Here is a 27,549-nt window from a genome sequence, read left to right on the forward strand (position 1 = left end):
CTGCTCCGGATGATTATTGTATATCTTCTTCAGCATATCAGAATTTTTTTGGTCTGTTCTTAGTCAGCTGATGCCATTTCGCCATGCAGGGGCATGGAGAGAGGAGGGCGGACATCTCCGCGCTACCCCTCTGGAGTCCAGAGGGGGGGTGCCTGTCCGCGCTCCTCCTCCGCGCTCCAGAAGGGGCTGCGCTGTGCGGAGATACTCCTCTGAAGCAAAGCATCTCCTTGGAGCGCAAAAATGTCATACAAGTGTGTTGAGGTGTCTGAGTTTTTGTGACGAACTGAAAGAGTCACCTGACTGAAAAAGAATTTGCGAAAATGTGAAAACGCAAATAAAGAAACAAAAATGCGTGGGGGAACACTTTATTATAAATTATTTTTCATAACTTTTATTCATCAAACCACAATTAGCCTCAATACACAGTCCTAATTTTGAGGACACAAGTTCAATTGGCCATTTTAAAATAGGCTGAAAGTTGTTAATTGTAGTCAGTTGTTAATTTTCTAAGTAAAAAAGAAAACTGAAAAACAAACATAGGTGAAATAATTGTATTTACCTGACTATACACAATAGTTTTTTGATGAATTAATTAAACTGAGCCATTTTTAAACAGTTCTGTTCATTTAAAAACTATATGCCATCTATGTTTTGACCAAAAACAATAAAAATAGATCTAAAAGTGATTAAAATACAGGTCAAACAAAGATAACAACAGATTTGATTAAATAGTAACACAATCAACAGTAACTGTTTGTAATTATCAATGTCTTCACATTATCATTATGTGAAATCTGCATTCACTCCATTGCTGCATACTTAGGATAAATTTAGATGGAGTAAATTTGGTCTCCACTTTTCTCCATGAATAAAATAAAAACTTAATTAGCACTTTAAGAATTAGTATCTGTAATCTTAATTAAGAATAAATACCTTTGTTCTTAGTGTGCTCTGATTTGGAAGAGTGCATGGATAAAAACTGACAGTCGTCAAGAAAAAAAGACAGCAAACAGAAAGGCTGCAATTAAATTTCTGGTCCGTTTGACACAAAACGTCTGATCTTACTGACATTTATATATATAAAAAAAACCTAAACTACTGAAGAAGAAATAGCAAAGTGGGCCAATATTCAAAAGGGCTAAAATGTGTCTGGCCTGCAGCTCACCTCCCATTTACTGTCCTGGGTTTTCCTCCTCAGCTGAATGTTCCAGTTCTCCTTGTCAACCAGCGCGCAGTGGGGGACGGTCATGGCAGCTGGGCAGGAAAGGTCCAGATTTGAAGGGCCGTATGTCACCTCTGGGCCCAGGAGGATTTCGCAGCCTTCCAGAGTTTCAATACTAGACACAGAAAAATGAACAAATAGGAAACAGCAAATGCAATAAAGGTCTAAATTGGGCAGGAAAAGTTCCAGCGCAGCAGAGAACAAATCAAAGGAATGAAACACACTGAGATCAAACTTAAATAAAGGTTGTCCATCCATGACCTTTGATTGAAAGCATTTATCACAGAATACAAGAGAATAGTTTAATGTTTTTATTTCAATCTCTTTTGTCAACATTATCCTTTTCTTGCTCTCTCTTTTTTTTGTTTGAGTTATTATCACCACACACAAAAAAACTAAACAACCACTAATAAATAACTATTTCTTGGTGTGATGCAAACAAAACTCCTATGGCTCCTTTATCTGCTTCTGATTCACAACAGTTTGCATAAAGAAATACTCTGTTTTGATATTAATTTTCTGTATATATCTCCTCCATAATCAGAAAAATGCTACAAAATCGTTGCTAAAAACACCATTTTCCTCAGAGTTAGTCTTTCAGGACAGCTGAATATTACTGATTGATCTGGAAGATGTGTCACTGTTCATCGGAGTAACTTCCTCAGTTTTTACTGCTGATGGGGAGATCAGGATATTTATGTTCTGACTCCTTCAGAGGTGCAGAAAATACCTATTTGTTAAGTAAGCACATGTATCAAAATGGTTCATGTATGGTTAAAGAGTCCTGACGTTCAAATCACACCAAATAATCACTCAACACAAACACATATGCAAGACAAATAGTAAAAGATAGCCTTTTAGAAATCAAAGAAAATTACAAAAAGCAAAAAGCAATTTCGAAATTAAATGAAATAAAAATGAAACATATTTATAAAACAAAACTAATTTGCAGAAATCTATATGAAATGTTAAAAATGAAACACAGTAAGAAAAGCTAGGTACTATGGGACATCACTTATTCATGATAATGAAGTTTTAATTTTTTCAACTGCCTCTTCTACACATTCTCTCTCCCAGCTTATATATAGATGTATGATTTGGGCCACTCCGCGTCAGTTTACCCCTGATTTAATGGTCAGCATGTCCAAAAAGCGACAAGTTTAGGACACCCAAAATGTTTAAAAGTTTACGCGGAGGGGGCCCGAACCATATGGCTCATATGACGAGTTGGGAGTGAGAATGCGTTGGCATCTTCAATAATAAAAGTTTAATGGTTAGTTTAGAACATATACAGTATCGCTTCATGAAAAACACATTTAGGCTGTAATGATGGACAAACGTCATCAGCAAATCAGTGACGTTACTTTTACTGGTGATACCTACTTTTTTCCTTTTGATTTCTGGATATTATTTTTGTTTTCCAATATATATATATATATATATATATATATATATATATATATATATATATATATAAACTCAGATGTCATCATCCAATCCGTGATGTCCTTTAGTACCTATCTTTTCTGGTTTCTTATTGTCTTCTGAATTGTTTCATTTTTTATATAGTTTAATTCTCTTGGAATTGTGTTCTAAGTTTTGGAATTTTTTTTTTATTTCCAAAATATAAAGTACTTTTTGTTATTTGTTTTAGTTTTTTTAATTGTCATTGTAATCTTTATTATGTTTTTGTGTTGAGTGATCTGTAATTTCCACTTCAGAGGCACCGTACTCGAGTCCTGGCTGGGCAAACATATCAAAACATCGACTGATAAAATTGGTTCCAGCTAAGGTGAAGAAGTCTCAGTGATTCAGCAGTGAGTTTGAGAGTGCTCATTAAAAGCGGTTTACAAAAAAACAGAAGTTGCCTGAAGATTATTGCTCTGCTGTTTGGTCCACATCGAAGGAAAATCCAGAGGGATCGTGACGGAGAAGAACAATATCTAAACAGAGCCCTATAAGATGTTATTACATTACACTCACAGATGTGAAGGGTTGTTTTTTGTGATAAAACAGGTTTGTTTTTAACCACTAAGGTGGCAGCAGAGCAGACCCTTCTGAAATGAAATATTTTTATATGAACTGTAAATTCTGATAAATAACCTCAATATTTTTAAAGCATTTAAACCATTTATGTAGGTATTAAACAGTTTATTATATTATAAAGCAGGATATTTACATTCAATGTTTACTATTTTGCTACAACTGTTAAATGTTACTAAAAAAAATAATTAAATTGTGTCCACACCCTTCCCATTATTTATTTTTTAATAAAACCCTAAAGGTTTTAAGTGTGTTTAAAATAAAACACATTGTCGCTAAACATTTGTTCGCACATCTATCAATTCCTTGAATTATTTCCACTCATCACACGGCTTTAGATCTTTCTTATAATCTCTAGTGGTGATCAGCTTGTGTGTTTTCACAAAGTTGTTAGATGGATTGAAATGAATCAAAAAGTTTCATAAAAAATTAGGAAATCAATGAACCAGACATTTCACTGAACAATTGTAATTTCTTATTCAGTTTTAGTTAAACGAAACTTTGAATTATCAAGAGAAATAAAGAAGAAATACCTTTAACTTTACCATGATCAACTTTTCTTTCTTTCTTTTTAACAAAATAAGAGCCTAAGCTAAAATGTTACCCATCATCCCTGGTTTTTAGAGGATACCTATGTAAATGTAATTGATTTGGACTATTTAATCCTGCTTTATAAAATACATTTCAAAAGCGATGAAATGCCTGTCCAATTTTCCTGGTACATCATCAACATCATTGTTTTTTTTAAAAAAGTCCAAATAATTTTAAATAATTTTCTTGATGACCATAGGTGAGTATTAGAATAAAGAGCTTTGATTTCTGGCTCAGTGCCCTCTTCACCATAATGAACCGGTACAGCAACCCATAACGGTGGGGGCCGCTCCAATCCGCCTGTTGATCTATCACGCTGATCTTCCCTCACTCTTGAAGACTTCAAGATACTTCTACAACCATCCACCAAGAGAGGGTAAAACACCTTTTCATGGTCAAGAACCATGGAATCAGAATTGGTGCTGATCCTCATCCTAGCTGCGAAATCTGCCACAAAAATGCCCTAAATGGAGGTCCCTAACTTGATGAAGCCAACAGGACAACATCATCCGCAAAGAGCAGAGATGAAATCCTGTGATCTCCAAACCAGATCCCCTCCGGCTGTGCCCACAAATTCTGTCCATAAAGACTATGAACAGAACCGGTGATAAAGGGCAGCCCTGCCGGAGTCCATCATGCACTGGGAACAGGTCTGACTTACTTCGGGTAATGCAAACAAAGCTCCTGCTCTGTCATACAGAGACTGGACTCCCTGGACCCCATACCACGGGGGATGCGGTTCAATGACTTCTCCAAATCCACAAACACACATGGAGTGGGCATGCAAACTCCCTTGACCCTTCCAGCATCCTACAGAGAGAGTAGAGCTGGTCCACTGTTCCTCGACCATCAGCAGGATATTGGAATTTAAAGCTGTTTCATAGTTCTTTCAAAGTGAACTCTCTCTGGGTTAAGGTATCTATGTCAGATTTTCCCAATTAAAGCCTTAACATCTATTCTAAAGTGTCTGTGTTGGGGCCGTGCGCTCTTCAGCTGTCACCTCATGGGTATCTTTTCTCTGCATCACTATCTCACCCACTTCCCCACACCTTTGGGCTTCTCAGGAGTTTTTCTTCCATGACAACAGCAGCCTGACTCTTCACAAACTGTGAGAGCTCTTCATCCTTTAGCCAGTACTGCTGGATTTCACCCCTGAACTTTTCAAAACTAGCAGACAAAATGCTTCTGAAGAAGCTGGCGGCTTCGGTCCTGGTGACCTTGCAACGACCCTTCACTGGTGGTGTCTTTTCTAAATTCCACTTATCATAATGATGAAGGGCTCTGCAAACCAGCATCTGCAGATCCTCGACGAGATACGCTACTTAAAGTGAACGTTAACTCACTCCTCAGGAACTGCGGGAGCTGTGCAAAGTGGCAGGTTGGGTCAGAAGTGGAGACGGCGAGCTTAATGAATGCGCACATTAGCAGGGTCCATTACCTTTAAATTTATTTGCCTGCAGTACCCCCACCTGTTTGTCCCACTGTGCTTTTGACACTCTGCAAGGTAATGCAAATATTTAATGAGCTGCGCAGATACATTCATCAACTAAAGTCACTGCAGCAGCAGCTGAGAGTGGAACATGAAGGGCTAATCAGAAAAATTCTGTTAAATCAATGTAAAACGACATATTATTTATTAAATTAAGGGAAATTATTGATAGTTAAGACAAAATCCATCAAGTTTTTATGCTTTTTCAGTAAATGCCTTAAGAAATCAAACACACAAACAGAATATTGATTTATATCTGGTCAGGTGTCATGTTCTGGGGTCAAGAGTATTTTTGCCTGGTCCTGTAACTTGTTGGTTTTACTATTTTTTTAGTTGTGTAAGACTGTTCCCAGAGGTGGTCTGTGAGCAGGTGCAGCTCAAGTTCTGATTGCCTGATTGTCAGGAAGCCATGGGGATTGGACCAGGAGCATATTTAAACACCTGCTGCCTCCAGAGCCACCTTTCCCTTTCCTCATCCACCCCTAACATCCACCCAGAGAGCGTTTTCTAAAATATTATGTTTTTTTTTTTAACTGTGATGAAAGGGCAGTTTAATTAAAGATGAGTAACCAGGTGTGATGACCTCATTTAATCCTAACGTGAATTTAGAGATTAAGTGCAAAAAGGCGTGGACTATGTCATTTTTATGTATTTATTTTGGTGTGTGGGATTGGGGCACCTTGGAAGTTGTATTGACTTTGCTCACTTTGAAACAAGAACTTATAGACCAGGGGCTCTCAAAGTGTGGCCCACGGGCCAGTGGTGGCCCGCGGGAAGAGTTTTTGTGGCCCTCAATTTTTTGTTTTGTGGTTTCTGGTGACATCTGCAGGGAAAAAAGGTAATTACACCCGAGTGTCAATGGTACAGTGTTTTACTTTCACCACTACGGGGCAGACAACATTTTCTATATTGCTGCCTCAGCGGAGAAAGGAAGGAGCGTGACGAGTAGAAATTAGGGAGAAATTATTAGTAGAAATAGAGTCAGAGCAGGATGATGAGCGGGATTCGGAGAAAGATTCAGAGCAGGATCATTTGAGGAAAAATCGTGTTGGCGAGGAGAAAAGGCGCTTTCAAGCTAAGTGGACAAATGCTTACTTACTGTCGTACCTCATGGACTGGACAAAGTCATTGGGGCTGGGTTGATAAAATCGATTAATCAATTTGAATCGATTTACGCTTAATAGATCACTAATCAATTTGTAATAAATATAGATCGATTTTGCACATAAAGCTAAAGTCAGCTAGCTTGATGCTAACGTTGAATGGAATTTCCCATGGGATGGCTAATGCTAACGCTCGGTCGACCTAAACTTTGCTGACTAAATTAGCATCTTTTTATACTCACAGGCATGAATTTTACAAACTCTTATGAGGAAATATTTTTTTAAGTAACCATTTGTGGTCTAAAGCACTATTTTTTTGCTCATGCTTTGGTTATCCTTCTTGAAAAAAGTGTACCGCTATAGCACGATCGCCACCTTGTGGCCAAACTGAAACGCCCTCCAGGAGAAGCACAGAATGTTAATGTGAACATTTTTGTTAGAGCTTCTCCTTTTGAGAAAACCTGTATCACTGAATGCTATTAGTCCCATTATTTCATTAATACATTTACAGTATGTGAACTGTATCAGATTAATATAAATTAATTTAAAACATATATTAGATTATTAATTTATTTCTAAACAAATGTGCCTGTAAGCTCAAAATAGAATTGAATCAAATTGAATTAAGTGGATCTAAAGAATAGAAAAAAATCAGAATTGAATCGATCCAGGCTCTGGTGAATCAAATCGAATTGTTTCTGTAAATTCTTATCAATACCGAACCCTAAAAATCATTTGCTTGATTTGCAAAGCAAGTAAATTCAGTGCTCAAATGATTAAATATAAATTGTCACTATGTTACAAAACATAAAAACTATATCAAATGTATTCGCTCCAACAACTACGACAAGTCTGTTCTGCAAAGCAGATAGTGTTTACAAAAATGGCAAAATCCAATGAAGCTGTGACAGAATCTAGCTATATTGTGGCTTTGGTGTAACAAGTCCTTCAGTGATGGGGACTTTGTAAAAGAATTCAAGCTGAAAGTAGCTGACATTTTTTTCCCAGAGCAAAAGAAAACTTTGGTCTGTCAATTGATACAATTAGGCCTACTAGTAGAAGATCTGGGCAGCAACTTTCGACAACAATTGACGGGGAATATTTGTTAAAAAATAGGTTTTACTTACAATATAGTCTCAAAAAGACATCACACTGGTCTGATGTTGACCAAAATGTATCATGTTTCTCAGTTAAAGCAATGTTTCAAATCATGTTCGGTTTGTTCTTATGCTCTGTTAAGTCTACAAATGATACTAGGTCATTGAAGTTATTAAAAAAAAGTTTTTTTTTGTTTATCCTTTTTTTCCACAAAATTGGTCCCTAGTCTAATGACAAGTTCTTAATTTCTGCCCTCTTAACTTTGAGAACCCCTATTACAGACTAATACTGCATTCACAACAAGCGTGTGACATGCGTTCAAGAGCATGCTAAATGGTGGTTCAAAAATCTCAAAAACCCCTCCTCCAAACACAAAAACTTTTTTCCAATAAATGCAAGTTTTTTTCTGCATTGTCGTTTTTCCATTGGGCGAACTTATCATCGCAAACAGAATTTGCGCTATGTCATTTTCAATATAAACGCAGTTAATGAGTCTAATTTAAGGTCAAGAGGGTCAAAGGAAAACTCTATGTAACAGCATGGTGTTGCAGTAGACAAAAGATGCAATTATTTGACTTCCGTAAACTGATTTTTTAACTAATTTTTTAAATGAGTGCTTCCAGTATAAAGCCGATCTGACACATCTTAACCTGAGTTTTTGGTTATCTTAACCTGAGTTCTTAGTCTTATACAGATTACAAATATAAAATTGAAACACTAAGAAATATAAATATCCATCTTTAAATGTACAGGTCTGTGCGTGAAAAGACATTCCGGATGACTGATGGCTGACTAGATGACAACATGACAGACAACAAAAAAAGTCCACACAGCAAATAAGGCTGTAGGAAGAACACTTGAAAAATGGACTCAAACTGAACGCTGTCAGATTTTAGTCTGAACATTTCACAGGTGGATACACCAGAGGGATAAGTCAACAATCAAGGCTGACAGGTAGGAATCTATAATAATAGAAAAATGCAATGCTGTGTTCTGCTACCATTTTCAAAAACGTCCTGCCACTAGTGCTAAATATATTTTAGTGACATAGACTAAATAGAAATAAAAAAAAATATGTGTTTATTCATATGAACTCACTGCCCATGTTATTGCTTGCTAGTAGCGAGTGGACCCCCTGTAGGGCTCAGAACTGTCTTAATCATCGGTAGCATAGATTCATCAAGGTACTAGAAACATTCCTCAGAGAGTTTGGTCCATATTGACATGATAGCATCACACAGTTGCTGCAGATTAGTCGGCTGTTCATCCATGATGCCGATCTCTCGTTCCACCACATCCCAAATGTGTTCTATTGGGTTCTGGTGACTGTGGATGTTATTAGAGTCCAGTGAACTCATTGTCACGTTCAAGAAACCATCGGAAGATGGTACACTGTGGTCATAAAGGGGTGGACAATACTCAGGTAGGCTGTGGTGTTGTAACCATGCTCAACTGGTACTAAGGCACTCAAAGTGTCCCAAGAACATACCCCCCACACCATGACACCACCAACACTATCAGCCTGAACCGTTGATACAAGGCAGGATGGATCCATGTCTTCATGTTTTTGATCCAAATTCTGATCTGAATGTCACAGCAGAAATGAAGACTCATCAGACCAGACAATATCTTTACAATCTTCTTTTCTCCAATTTTGGTGAGTCTGTGTGTTTTTAGCTGACAGGAGTGATACCCGGAGTGTTCTTCTACTGCTGTAGCCTATCTAGTTCAAGGTTGGACATGTGGATTCAGAGATTCTTCTGCAGACCTCGGTTGTAACCAGTGGTTATTTGAGTTACCGTTTTATCAGCTGGAACTAGTATTTTCATTCTCCTCTGACCTCTGGTATCAACAAGGCATTTCAGTCCACAAAATTACCACCAACTGGATACTTTATCTTTTTCTGACCATTCTCTGTAAACCGTAGAGATAGCGGTGGGTGAAAATTCTAGCAGTTTCTGAAATACTCAGACCAGCTTGTCTGGCAACAACAACCATTCCACGTTCAGTCACTTCAGTCCCCATTATTCTCCATTCTGATGCTCACTTTGAACTGCAGCAGATCTTCTTGACCATGTCTGCATGCCTAGTTGCTGCCATGTAATTGGCTGATTAGAAATGAGTAAAAAGAGCAATTGGACAGGTGTGTCTGATGCAGTGACCTGTGAGTGTGTGGTTATGTCCGGATTCCTCCCTAATCACTATATAGTGCGTTCACCATTTTCTAGTACTGTCCAAATCTACTAATTCCAAATCGAGTGCACTAGAAGTTTCCCAGAAGTCTTCACGAAAAACTAGCTCACTAAATTAGCGGTTATAGACCACAATGCATTGCGGTCGAACAGTTTCAAACAAAAAACGTGTTTAAATGCAATATTTGAATAAACCATCCACATTTTCACCATCAGAACACAATGGAGTCATAAATAAACGCAGTGAAATGTTCAATTTTATTTAATTTTCACTTTGTGAAATCAGTGACATCATATCTAGTGTTTAGAAAAACGAAAGAAAAGTAGTGAACATCATGTCCAAATTACATTTAAAATCCAGCACACTATATAGTTTTTTAGTAGTTAGGGAGGAATTCTGACACAACCTATGTTATATAACAAGAGCTGCTGTGCATTTTTATACCTTTAAAGATATCATGATACATGGTATATACCTGTGAATTGTCCAGGGTACTCCACTTTCGCTCAACAGTAGCTGGGATAGGCTCCAGCAGCCCGCTGACACAAAAAGACATTCAATGGGTTCAGTAAATGAATGGATGAATGGTATATAGTAATAAAGTGCTTTTATGAAGGCCCCAAAGCACTTTACAGAGACAAGTCCTATTCATCCATGCACTCAAGCTGCCAAACCTGCTATCCAAGGTCCATGGAGATTTTGATAGACAGGTGGGGTGAGCGGAAACTGAACCTACAACTTTCCAACCAGGGGTTGGCTGCTCTACTACTGTCCCACTGCCGCATCACAATGGACTTCAACCTTATTTGAAACTCAGTAATTTCTTTCTCTGTGCCTTTGTTTACAGTTGACATAAGAGGGATTTCCACAGAGCTGTCCTTTTTTTCTTCTAACGTGAGACTTTACTTGGTCTTTTCCCCTTTTTTTCTCTTTGCTTACGAGAAACATTGTGAAGAAGCAGTGACACTTCAAAGGAACCTGGAAAGCACTGCAGCTCTCTGCAGGGATGAGGATGCAAATCCACCTCTTTGGGAGAAGCTCTGTCAGTCCAAGGGTCATTATCAGGATGTGATCAGAATTCTTAATGTATGAGCTGCTGAGATGAAAGGCCACATGAGACATCTTTTCTGCCATCAGTGCACCGCACTCCATTCATCACCGGATACACGATCGTTTGAACAGGCTATCCAGGTTGTGACTCCCTCCCAGAGAGCTACATCGCTGACACCAAGAGGAGTACATAACTGCATATTGACTCTCTGAGTACTAGAGATAAAAATAACACAAGACAGGAGGTTTCATTATATTCTACAATAAAATGAAGTCATTCAGATGAGTGAGTGAAGATGTCCTGTGTCTTTTTGAGCTTTCACAGCACAAATGTATCTTACAGCAACTAAACAAAGAAAAGAACAGAGTGCAGATTCCCTAAGCGACTGAAAAATAAACCTTCATGTCAATAAAACCAAAGGGCCTCCAGGGAAACACAACCGTCTGCCATATGTCTCTTCTAACAATCTGCAACAATTCCCACTTTGATGTAGTTAAAGATCCAAGTCAACATACTTTTTTTTTTCTAAATTACCACAAATAAAAGAAATGTTCATTTTCTAAATCAACTTATTCCTGTGCAAGGTCACTGGGTTGCTGGAGCCTATACCACCAACTCTTGGATGAAGGCTACACACTCTTATTCACACATGAAGCTACATTTACCGCCCTCGGCGACATGCTTTTATGCAGCCGGTTTCAATAAAAAGTCTAAGTAAACATGCATAAATGCACGCTTTGGGCTTCCACGTTCAAACATTTCTGACAAATCATTCTGTCAGATCTGGGAACCCCTGCAGGTCATCAAACTGGAAGACACTAAGAAAGGGAAAAAGTTCTCAGAGTGTCTTAGCATATTTTATGAATCACATGTTCTAATTTAAGGAAATGTTTCCAGTCTAAGTCTACAATATTTTTGACAAAAACATCAAAAAAGCTAAAAATGTTTTAAACGAAGGTAAAACCAAACATAAAATCTGAAACAAAAGTCTGAAACAAACGTTTTTTTTCGGTTTCAGTGGAACATTTAAAAGCTACCTCACTTACAAAGTTAAAAAATAAAACAATCTAAAAATAGTAAATAACTGGTGAAAAACTGCTAAAGACGACAATGATAAATTTGATTGATGACGTGAAAAAGCTGTGAAGGACAGATTTGAAAAAACTATATTTGGGTAAACTTGAGGCTCACCTTGACTCTCCCTGATTGATCACCATGTACATCTCCCAGGACATATTTTCAGCCACAGCTCCAGGAGGAACCAGCAGACTGACCCCTGAAACACACAGTGATGTGTCAGAATCAACAGCAATGGCAGCCAGACACAGTGAAATAAGACACACAGCATGTCATACATGCTGAGGTTATGTTGACTCCAGTGACATGCAGTCAGGGGAGTCAACATAAGTCATCTTAAGTCAGCTTAAAAAAATGCATAAATTAAACAAAATGAGTATACTTTTTAAAATTAACATAAAAATCTAATATTTTTAGACATGTCTTTTCTATGATTAACGTTTTCTGTTTCCTCTGTAAAAAAAAGCTGAGCCCAGAGAATGTGACAGAGGGGTGGACATTGGAGAACCTGGAATAAAGTATAAAGTAATTATGTCTGAAGCTGTATGGACCTCTTTGTCTTTTTGTTTGTCTTGTTGGTTTTTCTCTGTGCTGTCACTCTGTTTTCTTGCGCAGGTTGACTGTGGCTCCTACCCACCACCATCTGTGACTCTCCATGGAGCAGTGCACAGCTGCCTGCACTTAGTTCTGTGTTTCATGGACAGAAGAGGCCCCTTGCTGTGCTTTCAGTGCTGATGTATGTATTGGATGTTTCCCTCAGGGCTTTATTCTGGTGTTTTGCACCATACTGTTGATAAGACAGTTTCTAATTTCTGTATTTAGTTAGTTTGTTTTTAGCTTTTTTTCACTTCAAGTAGAAAGTTTTTCATTATTTAACTCTATATTGGATTTATTGACTGTCAGATTGTCTTCTTTGGTCACCTGTTGCATCTGACACTGTCATAAAGAACAAGTTAACCCAACAAGTAACATGGATGTCGGAGATATAGTGCCATAGAGCATAAGGAAATCCATAGTCTAAAACAAACTCAATCACTCAAGGGGCCAAAATAATAAACACACCTTATATCGTGGGCTGAACAGGATAAACATTTATTGAACAATAAAACTACATTTTTAAAACTTAAAAAAATGTAACTTTTTAACATAATTATGTGTGATAATACTAGTGTAAATGCTGTAAGCTGAATTTGTCCGCTTAAGATGCTAGTGCTGATAGCTAAAAATGCTGAAGCTGAGAGCTACCTAAAATATTAGCTAAATGCTAAATAAGCCTATAGAAAAAGAACACCAGGTTAGCCAAAACAGCTAGCAGGTAGCTGAAAAAATAGCTAAACTTCAAAATAACATAAAAAACAGAAAAAAGCCAACATTTTGTCTAAACAGCTAGCTTCTAAATATTAGACAAACTCCAAAACAGCCAAAAAAAAAGCATAAATTATCCAAAACTGCTGCTAAAACATGTAGCTGGAATATTAGATAAACTCAAATTTTAGTAAATGCCAAACTAGTCCAAAAAGCTAGCAGAATGCAAATTTTTAAAACTTATAAAACATAACTTTTTAACATAATTATGAATATCAAAACCTTAAACCTTAAATTACTTTAAATATTTTACTCTCCATATAAATACATCTTGTCAAATTTTTACTAGTTAGAAATAAGCACAAAATAAAATCCGGCCATTAATAACAATAAAATAAAATGATCTAGAGGGCCGGATAGAATTACCCAGAGGGGCCGGATTCGGCCCCCGGGCCTTGACTTTGACAAATGTGGTCTAAATTAACCAATGTTGGGTTTTTATAGCCAAACTGCAACGTTAAAAGGGCTATTTTAACTGAGAAAAAAAAAAAGGAAAATAAATAAAAATAAACCAATAGAGCCCATAAAATTCATATTGAACATATCCCATCATGAAAAAGCCAAGAATTGGGTTAAAGAAATAACCCAATTGGTTTAAGATTGAAAATCACTTTTGAAATTATCCTCATATTTACAAATTTGATTGACTTCTCTCATTCATGTTAGCACCATTTAAACATCTAGAGTTTTATCAATTTAACCACTAAGCTTATTGTCTGACTCAATGTCATTTAACCCCATAAATATTTAAGGTTTTCAGGAACTCCATGCAAAGGCTTCATGTCTTGCTGGATTTCAGTCTAGCTTACCTGTGTTTGGCACTGCCAGCCGCCCGCCGAGGTGGCCGAACACGCCGCTGGTCCGCGGTTGCTCTTTGTCGATGGGTCTGTTGAACGTCAGCGTGTCTTTCTTGCGCCTCTCCATGGTGCTGCAGTATTCACAGCCGAGGTCTCGTTGGTAAGTCTCTGTGGGGACTTTGTCGGGAAACCTCGCGTGTTCCGCCACGCCCAACGAAATCATGAAGGAGCTCTGAACTTTGACTGCGATGTCCGGCAGGGGGTCGAAGGGTTCTTTGTCGGTGCTTTCGTGAAAGCAGATGGGAGTGCTGTACGTGCGCCCCACGGTGAGGTCTGATTGCATTGAGGAGTTAAGAAGCAGCGGGTTGCCTGAACAGATGGAGAAACAGCAGAGCAAAACAGTCTGTCAAAAGCTCTGCCTGCATCAGACTTAAGAGTCAACACCTTGTTTCTGTGATGCTTTAATGTTACTTACATCATAGAGAACATTTTCCACAAAAAAACAAGAATCTTCAAATTAGTTATTTTCATTTTTTAAGTTTTAAACTTACAAAAAATTATCCTAAAATCAGGGTTGTAAAAGACATCATAGAGCTATCTTAAATAAGGTTAGGAAGGCACATCTGGCGCTGAGCAGTGCCAGGAAAATCAGCGTGTCCAAGAATACCACCACAGGATCAGTGGCGAAGGTGCACCGCCAGGACAGCAGGTTCAGGGCTCAGAACCGTGGTCAGGGCAGCCGATTTAATTACCAAGCCCACACACAGCTTGATCTCCATAATCTATCTTGCTGGAGTCAGCTCCTCGTGACACCTTGCCCGTCCTCCAGAAGGAGAGGCAGGGGGACCGTGAGGGGCCGCTCCTGTAAATGAGGGGAGTCACTTTAGAGCCCAGCGAGTGGGCTCACAGGCAGGAGAAGCGCTTCGGGTCTTCATCTATGGCCATTAAATTTGACGCCGCTGCCAAACGGGGCAAGATGCACACAACGGAGAGCAGACGGCCGTGCCAAGATCACGGCGAAGTCACAGAGTCCTTGCTGCCCAGCTGTTGCCCGGTGAGGGGCACAGTGCGGGAGGCTAATGTTGTTTCATTTTTAGGGAAAGCCATTAATTACAGGGAAGTTATGGTGACAAGCTTTTTTGGACGAGACTTTTTAAAGTTAAACATTCTCCTGTTTTCTTTGAGAAGAACTTTACAATAAACCCAAAAGATGAGGTGACACGAAAACCTTGCTGTTCCAAATTAAAATCCTTCTTTCCCAAAAACATGTCAACAAGAAGAAAATGGGGAGATTAGTGAAAGTTATTTTGGGTGAATATTTGAATTTAATTCAAATTCAATAATAACACTTAATTTGTCCCCAATAGGAAAGTCAAAAGGCAAAGAGAACAACATATGAAAAAGAACTGTTGAAGAATGTATTTTTATTAGGATCTTACACGTTAAGTGAACAATGTTTGACCTTTTGACCTCTCCCTATTTCTTTTCTGCATCCAACTGAAGCTCACATTACATTTCTGATAAACCAATTAGAATCAAACCCTGCATTTGCAGCATTCCCCTTGTTTCCACTGAGCAGTCCGGTACTGTACGGTCCGGTTCGATCGTTTCCATTGTAAAATGGATCCATTTAACAGTTCCGACTTGTACCTTTGGAGGGCCCCCATCCGTTGTAGGTCCGTAGAAAAATAGAACGGTTAATGAATGGTTAATTGGCAGAAACTGATGATGACGTTAGAAAGAGACAATTTAGCGCTAAGCTAGCAAAACATCACCACTGAACACACGTTTGAAGTTAAACCAGTTGAACTTTGACCAATCAGGGACTCTGATTTTGTAGTGAGGTATGGATAGTGTCCTTTTCAATTCAAGGACGTGCCTACTATTTGATCATGGAGGAGAAATGAATAATTAATAATTGTAGCTTGTGCCTGTTCAGAATCATATGACACAAATTCATTTATATAGGAGTAGAGCTGTAAAAGGGAAACTAGAAAAAATTGCATTTCGTGCGGAAATACGTTTGATTGCAGTTTTGCAGAAGGTGGTTTCTTTAATTGCTTCATTGCATAACTTTTAGCAGAAGACGCTGAAGTTTACCATAAGTTGCTGAAGAAATTGCAGAAATCAGCAATGTTGTCAATAAATGGTAAAATCTTTTTGGTTTGCAGAAGAATTAATTGCTGCTGAAAAAAGAATTTGCAGAAGTGATTACAGAAATAAGTAATATTATCAATGAATGGAAGTAATATGTTGGATTGTGAAAATGTATTTTTTGCAGAAAATCAAATCAGTATTTGATAAAAGAATTCTTGAAGAAAGCAATACTGGCAGTGTATACATTGCACAAAAACAGAAATTGAAAAACACACAAGTATACTGAAAAATCCAGGTTAGTTGAAAACCATAAGCATTGAGACTTAAAAGAAGAGAAATTGCAGTGGTAAAAAACCCTGAAAAATGCCTAAAATGGTGTAAATTCAAACAACGTTACCAAAAAGTATCAACAAGAGATGGTTGCAGAATTATATAAAGACAGCAGAACAGTCCACAAAAAGCAGAACGAGTACATGTTTGAATTTTTTGAATACCACAACTAAGGCAGAAATTACTGAGAATAGCAAGTAATATAAAAAAATTGCTAACATGTATCTAAAATATTAGCTTGGTTCAAAATTAGCCTAAAAACGTCAGTAGATGCTAAATTAGACACAAAGGCTATCACGTTCCTTAAATATTAGCGAAACTCCAAAGTACCTTGAAAACCCCCACTAAAAGCTAAAATAGTCAAAAATGCTAACATGTAGCTAAAATATTAGCTAAACTCCAAAATACCCTAAAAATCCTTAGTAAAAGCTAAAATAACCAAAAAAGCTAACATGTAGCTAAAATTTTAGCTTGACTTCAAAATAGCCTTAAAATCTTCAGTAAATACCAAATTAGCTCTACATGCTGTTAGAGTGAAGAACATTGTCTGTGGTATGACTAAGTTTAAATACAAATGCCCATAAAGCATTAGCTCCACCTGCTAAAGTTACACAGAGGAGGAGAAGAAAATAGAACCGTTCACCCTAGAGTGAACCTGAGACACCACAGGGGGATGAGACCAAAATGACGTTTTTGGGTTTTTTACTTTCATTTCATATATGCAAGTCACATTACATTTTCTTTATTTATGTACATTTTCTTAATAAATTAATGAATGGTGTTGGGAGGTAGTTTAGTTAGATTAGTAGGTTAGTTTGATCAGAATCACATAAAATTCAATGTCACAAAGTAGGTTAACTAGTCCTAAAAGTGACATGATTTTTGTGGTGAATTCATGTTAAGTTATGTAATAGAATAATGTTAAGAAAGCTGAGTTTTTATTTGAATGTCTATACCTGTTTTAGTTTTTAAGTATGTTTTTATATATTGGAATTAGTTTTTCAGCTTTATTTATGTATTTATTTATTTTTTTGGTTAGACAATGTCTTAGTTGTCAACATTAGAAATAGCTTTTAGTAGTTAAAAAAAAAACTAAAAAAAAATGTGTTTCTGTTTTTGTGTGTGTGTGAGAGTGTGAGAGTGTGTGTGGGGGTGAGTGTGTGTGTGTGCACGCAAATGCGTGCAAGTGTGTGTGTAATGCAACCACAAGAGGTCACAATCTATTGTCGTCTTGTGCCGGTCCCAAGTCCGGATAAATGCAGAGGGAGGTGTGACAGTATTTATCAGAACCCCTTTTCTGAGTAGGAACCATCAACATTCTATTACATGTCCGGATTGACATAGCCGGAACCCCGCTCTGGACCTGACGACCTGGTGGGCGGGACCCTCCCCAAGGACCTCGTGATTTCTTCATTCCTGTTGACACACCTCCCTTTGAAGAAAAAGAGGCTGAGGACTGTCCATCACCCATGCATTGGGCTTTTTTGCAGTTTTTTAGGCTAATTTGGAGTTTAGTGAATATGTTAGCCTTATGCTAACTGTTTTGGCTAAATTAGACATTTTAACAGTTGTTTTTGGCTAATTTTACCCTTTTCTCTGTTTCTTCTAGGCTTTTTTGGAGTTAAGCTAATATTTCAGCTACATGCTAGCTGTTTTGGCTAATTTAAGCTTATTTGAGTTTTTTAGGCTAATTTGGAGTTCAGCTAATATTTTAGCCTAATGCTAGCTGTTATGGCTAAATTAGACATTTTAACAGTTGTTTTTAGTTAATTTAGTCTTTTTCTCTATTTCTTTTAGGCTGTTTTGGAGATTAGCTCCTAGTATTTCAGCTACATTTTAGCAGTTTTGCTTAATTTAGACATTTTTTTGCAGTTTTTTAGACTGATTTGGAGTTCAGCTAATATTTTAGCTAGCTATCAGCTTCAGCGTTTTTTGTCTTATCAATTTCAGTATCTTTAGCTATCAGAACTAGCATCTTCAGTTCAGCTTTTGCTGAATAAATCATCTTTATTAGTGATTTTGCATTGATGTAATCAACTTAAATGGTTATTTTTGTTGTATTATTTAGTTTCCACAAATCTACTCTTTGAATGTGATTCCGCATGGACAATACTTAGCTCTAAATTGAGTCTTTTTCCCTCGGACAGGTGTTCTGTCAGAAAGTCTCTGATCCATGAGCAAATAGGGGAGGGGGAAGCCCAGGTGTAAAAGTTTCTCTGCTAGGATTACAGGGATGAAAAGGTCACGTCATTTGTACAATTACATAATGTTTACTTTTGAAGTATGCAAGAGATATGGATCGCCGAAAAACGTACAGAAGAAAACAGAAGAACAATAGTTTGATTGCATACTGCAATCAAACTAAAAATCTGAAGCAAGACTTGCATCGCTTTTGACATTTCACGCCAAGCCTCTTCCAGCTGTGAGAAAATGCGTTTGTATCAGGTTGACAGTCCAGTGTGAACACCATAAGCTAAAAGCACATTCAAGAACCCGATTTTTAATGCGTTCTTGAACCCGAATCACATACCCAGAGTGTGCATAGTATTACACGTCTAACAAACGTCCCAGGAGTGAGCCTGCAATATGAATATATTAGTTTAGCTTCTAAAAGATGCTTTCTAGATCCTGAAGGTCTGAGCCAGACTTTGGACGAAAGCTTTCTGCAGCTGATATTTCATTACTGCTAAGGTTTCTTCCTTCTTGTTGAGTGGAGGGTGATCAGATTATGTCTTGAGTGTGCATCTTTAAAAAGCGAAAATGGAATGGTAATGGTGAGAATGATGACAAAAGTTAATGAAATGGAGTTCAGGTTGAATAAAGGGCTTTGAGTTTGTGTCTATGAAGGAGATAACAGACAGACGGGGTCAGGCTTAAGACAGTCTGCTTTCACAGACACCACAGCAGCATAGATCCATACCAAAGCATTTCAGAAGTTTTTAAGTACTAACAGCCATGTGAAAGGTAATTTAACCTCTAACCCCATGGTGCTAAATTGGGGCCAATATTATTTGAAACCCAAATAAAACATAGCAATATCGATTTTTGGCAAGAAAAATCTAAAATGGCCATAAATATATTTTATAATATAATTTAATTTTATTTAATTTTTGAATTATTTAATTTTATAATTATAATTTAGTTTTTATAATATAATTTTTTTCACTTTCAACTTTCTTTTTCGCAGAACTGAAAACTTCATTTTCAAAACTTTTGACCCCATTGTGGCATGGTCACAATCGATGACTTCGATAACTTCAGTCCTGGTGCATTCACTGACTCTGAGAACTTGGATAATTACGGTCAGAAAATGTCTGTTAGTCTGTAATATCATAGTCTGAAGTTGTCCAAAGATGGGTGTAAAACGCAGAGCTGCCTCCCTCATTGATTTTGATTGGTCCTTGGTGTTAAGCAGAATTACTGTAACCCCTATGATAACATAACTCAAAATGTGATGTCCACGCATGTGGATGCCTGGTCTTAAGACGTTAAATTCTAAAGTTAAATATTCAGATATTTTGAAACAGTTTTTTTTTGTCTTTACAGTGTTTTAGGATTGCAATAAGACATAATTTCGTCTTTGTCTTTCTGCTATTCTCTTTACACCCAATCATCTGCCTCCATCCAATCCCTGATCGCACACTAAAATGTCTTAATCAAAGCTAAAATGTCAAAACATTTGGGAATATTAACATTAAGAAGTTTGAGAAGTTGAGTGTCTGCCAAGTGCTTCTGTTATTGCTCTTAAATGCACAAGTATTTAAGTACGAGCACCTCTAAAGGGAAGTCATGGACCATGGTGCATTCAAGTGTGTGCTTACACAATGCCAACACCAAAAGGCTATTTAAATCTACCAAAAAACATGCATCTAGCATGTAACATTTATGAAAACACAATTGGAAAAACATAACTTTTAAAGAAAAGAAATCAGAAGATTTAATAACAGTCAGAGTCTGCATAACACTGTTAGAGCACTTTAAATATCTACCATAAAGTCTGTTTTTTTAGCTGAATATTAAAAAAAAATGTAAATGTAAAAATAGAATTTTTTTTCATTCATTTTCTTTTTTCCCCTCACTGCCTTTCTCCTTCAGAGTCTACTGGAATTATTGTGTTAACAGTTGAAAAGTTACAGTAAATCAAAGAACATAAACACAGGAGCTCCGGTGTTAAAGGGCTAAAGCAGTGGTCCTCACCTCCCAGACCACGGGCGGTACCAGTCTGTGGGACAGTTGCTAACGGGCACAAAAAAAACGCCATCTACATTTTTTCTGTTTTATCTACAATCTGATTCTGAAGGAAGTTTTTTTATTTTGAAAAACTACTAGATTCTCCACCACATCCATCTCATTCTTGACACATGTCGAGTCGCTCGATCACTTGTCAAAAATGTATCTGCTACTTTCTTAAAGCGGCCATCTCCGACCGCTAAACTGAAGCGCTCAAGCTAAAAAAGTTAACAGAAAAGAAATGCCTTTAGAAAGTAATTTTTTCAGAGAAGATCCAGTGAGGAAGCAGAAAAGAAGATCCTCTGATTTCAAAATGAAAGAAATCTGCATTTAACAGACAAAAACCAGGAGTCTTTACTCCATAGAAGGATTTTTGTGACAGTTTTTTCCACAGACCAGGGGTCAGCAACTGTTGACAGTAAAAGAGTCATTGGGGCCTGTTTGATACTGATCAAAACCCAATAGGAGCCGCAAAGTTTTTTTTGTTGTTTTTTTACCTTTTTTGAGAAAATTTGATACTACTTTCCATCATTACATTATCGTTTTTATAATAAATATATATGAATTATATTTATTTTTGGGTGTGAAAGTATACATAAATATTAAGATAAACTGAAATTTCCTCAAAGTGTAAAGTAATTTTTAACTTTTAACAGAAACTCATATGACTTTCTTTCAAAATAAAAGACTTCCTGTTCCAAACAGGAACATTCAAATGAATCAAATGTATTCCTGAACAACACGAGACAAAAATGACATTTTCTTTTGCTATTTTTAAGGTTTACTTTGGTGAGCCGTCATCCTTTTACCAACTTACTACTGCTGCTAACTGAAGCATAACCATAAAATATGATTGGTTAATGATCCAGTGGAAAAAATATAGCAAGAACACACAAATCTATATATTTTAGCCACTCCCCTCTGTATAGCTACTAACCTTTGTTATGCAGCTAAGACAAAATGTACTTTAATAACATAAAATAGACTCAGCAATCAGAAGAGATTAGACTTTTTACTAAAGTGTCTGTGTATTTTGGAGGACAAACAAGGCCTAATGTCAGCAGGGATATAAAAAATACTAGTTTATCGTCTTCTAAGTTCACCTCAGCCATAAACTTTTAAACTTCACTTAAATAAATTAAATAAAGGCTAAGTTTGCAGCCCTTACTTTTAAAATGACTATTATTTTATTTTTCTATAGCCAAAGAGTCACTCTGGCGGTGTAGAAGAGCTGCATGTGGCTCCAGAGCCTGCGGTTGCAGATCCCTGCTGAAGACCGTACTAAAAATGGTACTAGGAAGCTGCTAATAAAGTTGCTCAAACTCTGAATTCACCTTCATTAATATAGTTAGAAAAAAAGAGCAGTTTTAGTGACCTTTTTTTGTATTTATCGGTCGTACCTTTAGGTTAGACGAGACTGAAGTTGGCGTCTGATTTTTTTTAGCTTCCACTTTGACAGTTGTGGTTTAAGGGAAAAATCTATATCACAGTTTAATGGTTCCTACGCAAAATTGAGTGTACAAATAAAGTTTCAAAACTGCTGCAGGTATTTTGCAGAGAAGGAAGATGAACTTCACCCTCAAAAGTTAAGAGAAACTGGAAAAAAAATGGACATCCACTTCAGCCTGACGGGCCCAACTATTTTATAATAAGAAATATAAACTGGTCCATGGCCTGAAAAAGGTTAATTTACAAAATATAATCCAAACTTGTTGTGTTTTTTAGAGTAACTATGAGGCAATTCCTTCCTGGAACTCTGACCTGACTTGTTTCACTTTGACACATCTGTTTCTTCAGAAAGTGTTCTGATCCATTCCAAGAAATCTCAGTCTGCAATAAGTGGGTCAGTGTGACACTTGTGTGACACAGTGGAGTCAGTTGTCTCAGCAGTTATCCTGTGAAAAATTGAAGTGTCTTCTGTTTGCTGCTTGGAAGGCACGACGCCTTTGTGGAGTCGTGAGGGGAGCGCGAGTTTGGCTGTGAAGGTTGTTTCTCCATCCAATCTTTAGCAGAGAGCTGGTTTATTCGTTAGTCCATAGTAGGAATCTTTACGAATGAAAGTGATCAAGATGCTTCGTTTGTCATTCCACTTCATTAAAGAAAAGTAATTTAAAAATTTAAGGGTAATTTAAATGTGTCTTTTGCTTAAAATACTTTTTTTTTTTTTTTTTTGCAAAGTGCATCAGTGTAGTCTGACATCTATGCTGAGGATGCTGTCCTGTATCATAAAGAGAGGAAAATAAGGCAACACATTTCCGTTTGTAACTTGGCTGCTACAGAGGGAGCTGGAGGGGAGTGATTGTGGCCGGTGGAGGGTTACAGCATGCAGGCTGTGCGGGATGCTGGCCTATTTAAACAGGATTGATGACCGGTGTAATGTAGCCCTGAGGCAGCCCCCACCATTTCCTTCACATGCTACCAGTTTTGTGACAAGGATTGTAGAGGTTGGGGGTATTATACAACTCTAAACCCAGGGGTACCTGGGGAGGCATGAGCTCCTGGTGTGGGCTTCTCACAGGATGGATCGCCTGTCTTCACAATGACTATCATTTGTACTGGCCCAAAAGTGTCAGCGGTAAAAATATGAAAGGCTGCACTGAAGGTGGCTGGGACAGCTGCACCTGTATGGGCCGGAGTTCTAGAAAATGTTTGAATTGATGCCCCATAATGATCATATTTATCCATCAGTGGAGGACCAGTGTAATCTGATGGGGGGATTGGTAGCCTGACAGTTTAATGTGTGGTCTCCAGGAAAGAGGTGTGCTGTGTTTGTGTATATCAGAGATTGATTATGTCCAGCTGCAAAATAACAGGTCTGTCAGGAGAGAGGGACGTGTCCATTTACTGATTATGGAGGCATAAATCCAGGGGAGGCTGCATGCCATTCTGAGTAATGCAAAACAAACTCCATCAATCCTAATGCTATGTTAACACCGAGCTCAGAAACGCGCATTAAAGCGACCGCGAAGTCTATGTAATCAGGCTTCTTTGTTCAAAAATCTCGTGTTCACGCCAGGCTACACAACTTTTTAAGTCTGTTTTCGGGCTCTACCTACAAAACACACTGTCATTGAACCTGCATTGAAAGGTGAACCAGGTTGAACTTTGACCAATCAGAAACTCGTGTTTGGCAGACATATGGAGTAAGGCTGGGTTGATAAAATTGATTTGGATCGATCTAAGCAGATAATGCTAAAGTCTGCTAGCTTGATGCTAACGTTAAATGAAATTTCCCATAGGATGGCTGATGCTAACGCTTTGTCGTCCTGAACATACATTACTGACTAAATGAACATCTTTATAAACTCACAGACATGAATTTTACAAACTTTAAGGACATATTTTTTTAAAGTAACCATTTGTAGTCTAAAACATCACTTTTTTCCCCTCATACTATCTTTTTTTTCTGGAATAAGGTGCAATGCAACGCGTGATCGCTACCTAGTGTCCAAACTGAAACATCCTCCAGGAGAAGCAGAACAATGTTTACAATGTTAATGATCTGAACATTTTAGTTAGAACTTCTTCTTTAGAGAATCAATGTAACACTGTATGATATTAACAATCTTATTGTTTCACTAATAAATTTACAGTAACTGTATCAGATAAAGATGAAAATCATGCAAACATATATAGATTATTAATGTAGTTCGAAACAAATGTGTCTAAATGTGTAAACTATGTAAACTCAAAATTGTATTTAATCAAATTGAATTGAGTGGATGAAAATAAGCTGGAAAAAAAAAAGTTGTAATTCGAATCGATCCAGTCTGTGGTAAATCGAATCATTTCTGGAAATTATTATCAATACTCAGCCCTAAATGGAAGGTATCCTTTATATACTTTTTGACAATTCACTAAAAGTGCCAACTGTTTTAAAAGTGAACATGGAGGAGAAATGAATAAGTCTTTCAAATATATGGGAATAGAGCTGTGGAGAAAGATTCATAAGATTTGCACCGCCTCGACATTTTACACTAAACCTCTTCTAAGGTTGAATCCGAATTCCTCCCCTACCCCTCCAGCTTCTCCCTACCCTCCAATTAAAAGGGCATTTGAAGGGAAGGGGTGTCCGAAATAGACGCTAGACGATGTATGCATCACATGCCTGGTGTGTACATAGCATTTCAACAAAGGAAGCATCAGGTGTCCAGTTTAAACAGAAAAGAAGAAAAGAGGGAAAAAAGTTCACCATAGATAAATGTGTGCAGGCGGTGCCTAAAATCAACATTCGCTAGGTGCAAAATGGGTCCAAATTTGCCATTTAGTAAATACGTTTTTAAGGACTTTTATTTTTATGTCAATACAAAATAGGTGATGTGTCAAGCTGTTTAACCCTAGAACACCCCGTCACTTTTGTCAGATAATATCCAATATAATATACCCAATAAAAAGCATTTCTCATAAAAAATAGATACAAAAATGACAACACATGATAAATTAGAGTTTCCTTTTGTCTTCAACTGTGGTTTATGAAACAAGATGGAAAATAAAAGCATAGGATAATCATAAAAACATACTTGAAAATTACTGAAAAATTAGGAATTTGAGAACCAAAAATTCCTAAAAAAAGAACAATGATACTGGAGACTTGGCCTTCGGTCCACCCCTTCCTGGGACATGTATGACTTTACCCCGGGATCTATGACACTCAGAAAAATGCAACATATCAAATATCATCTAAATAATTTTGCTCACGTGAAAATCACCAGATGATAGTGCTCTATAGGGTTAAAAAAATGTTTTAAAAAAAAGCATTAATTATATAATAATTAGGATTTGGAGCCCCAGCAGATGACGCCATAGGCAGCTGCCTAGGCCCAAGGCTAGCTTTGTATGCAATTCTATTCCTTTTTTACTCAGTTTTGTGTGGTATTTAAGCACAAGTGGCAGGAGAATATCTCCTTTAGTTTCCAGTGGCATCTCTTCACAAAGCAAATGGAAAAGACTGGCATTACTAAATCATGTCAGTGTTACGTTCAGCACAAGGGAAAAATAAATTAGCAATTTTTACCAAGAGTCAGCAAGCCTTCAAAATGAAAACCCAAACTGATACGTGTTAAGTGGGATTAACTCACATCTTTATTGTGAATTTAACTACATGAGTACATTTTACTTATACAGGTAAGAAGGTAACATAAATGATTTATTTTGTTTTTGTGATTGTATGTATGCAGGGATTTTTGGGGGCGAGGCTTTGGGGTGTCCAGTATTTTGCCCAGAACCGGGCCTGTTCTCATGCTATCGCCTCATTGCTGCTGTTAATGTAAAACATGCAGACAAAACTGCTCTCTCTTACCTTGTCTGGCTGTCTTAAAGTTAAAAGACTGACAGCCCCTGGTCAGAGCTGAGGAGTCGATCACATCCACCCCGTACTCGCTGTGGTTCTTCCTGTATAACATAACGACCACCACAAGGAAGGCGACTGCGATGATGCCAGCTCCCAGGCACAAATACAGAGCCACATCATTAGAACCCTCCATACCTGAAAGACAAAACAGCCATCATTTGCCTTCCTCCATTACTTTGACAAACAAGTCTGCATTGAAAATGGGGTCCAGTGCAATTCCATGTTATTGAAGAAGGCACAACACATCTAGTGGAGTAATACTTCTTATTACTGCTGCAACTGCTGCTCCTCATTTCTTTGACAACGTAGTTTGTGCCAATTTCAAGTCGCTTTAAATTTCAGTCTGTTCATGAAATTGATGTGACTTTAGACAAAAGTTATTTGCATCCAGATAAGAAAGCGGAGGCGTGCGCTCAGAAGGAAGAAAACTTGTGTGACCTCTCCGGCTCACTTCCAACCCTTGCTGGAGGCAGAAACTTGCATTAGCTGGTAGAAGAATGACACACCTGAACTCAGGAGTGGGTGGCTGAGTTACACTGTGTGGGTAATGTGTCAGAGGTAAAGAGAGAGACATCTGTGTGAAGAAATAATTACAATACTTTCATTTTTCATTCTTATTTTTGATACTTGTGTTTTAATTAGATTAGTGTAGCACAAAATGCAGCTAATGTTATAGAAATGTGTTAAAGAGCCACTACAATGAAAATCTTCTTTTTAACATGTTCTTGTAGCATTCGAGGGTCTATATAAAATAATTTACGTTTAAAACTGCGTTTGAGTATTCCTTAATTCAAATCACATTGGATCAGAAAACCAGATGCTAGAAAATGCTAAGACTAATGATGCAGCTGCAAAAATGAGCGTGCCAAAGTCTCCCCTCCCCCGTAAACACCCTAGTCCGCTTAACGCTTAGGTGAGCGGGACATGATGAACGTTTAAAAAAGCTGCAATTCTGGCTCTAAAATGTACGACTAGAATTATTCAATATTACTCGTTGTTATTTTTGCACCGCTAATGTTAGCTTGAGGCTATAATTCCGCGTGTGCAAACACAGCCTCTGCTACGGGGTGGAAGCCGGGCTGCTCTGTGTCAACATTTCCACCTATCCCTTAAGAAACAAAAATATATTGCAATTTACTGGAAAAAAAAATATATATATTGCAAATATATTACGAAATATATCTTAATATGTAATTTACCCATATATTTTTGAATAGTTTTGCCTCTTTGTGTGTTGTGAATGGCAGCTAGGGTTGTGGTCTGTTGCTAAGATGGCGATCCGATGCGATTCATGAATCAAGTTCAACGATTCACGAATCGAACCACGATTCTTACTTTTTACCGTAATACAGGAAGTAAAAAAAGGTAAAAAGAGGTTCTTCTTGTTAAAGACCCACTCTGAAGAAAAATGTGTTTTTAACATTTTATTGTGGCATGTTGTTGTTCATCTTTCAGCCTATCCCTTCAAGAGTCGCCACAGCAATTCAGCTTTCACTGGTTTGCACATTTGGCT

The 27,549-nt window shown here is 37.5% G+C and overlaps 1 protein-coding gene across 1 annotated transcript in view; it reads right to left on the reverse strand.

Annotated features, from left to right (window-relative positions):
* Positions 1–27,549, reverse strand: part of unc5db (unc-5 netrin receptor Db) — a gene marked incomplete at its 3' end in the record, with an annotated part of 185,903 nt that overhangs the window by 23,147 nt on the left and 135,207 nt on the right. Inside the window, 4 exon segments of the mRNA XM_024274532.2 lie at positions 1,166–1,337; positions 11,982–12,066; positions 14,042–14,398; positions 25,986–26,171. Of these exon segments, the coding sequence (XP_024130300.1) occupies positions 1,166–1,337; positions 11,982–12,066; positions 14,042–14,398; positions 25,986–26,171 (800 nt within the window).

The sequence above is a fragment of the Oryzias melastigma genome, linkage group LG9 (genome assembly GCF_002922805.2).
Source record: "Oryzias melastigma strain HK-1 linkage group LG9, ASM292280v2, whole genome shotgun sequence".
NCBI lineage: Eukaryota > Metazoa > Chordata > Actinopteri > Beloniformes > Adrianichthyidae > Oryzias > Oryzias melastigma.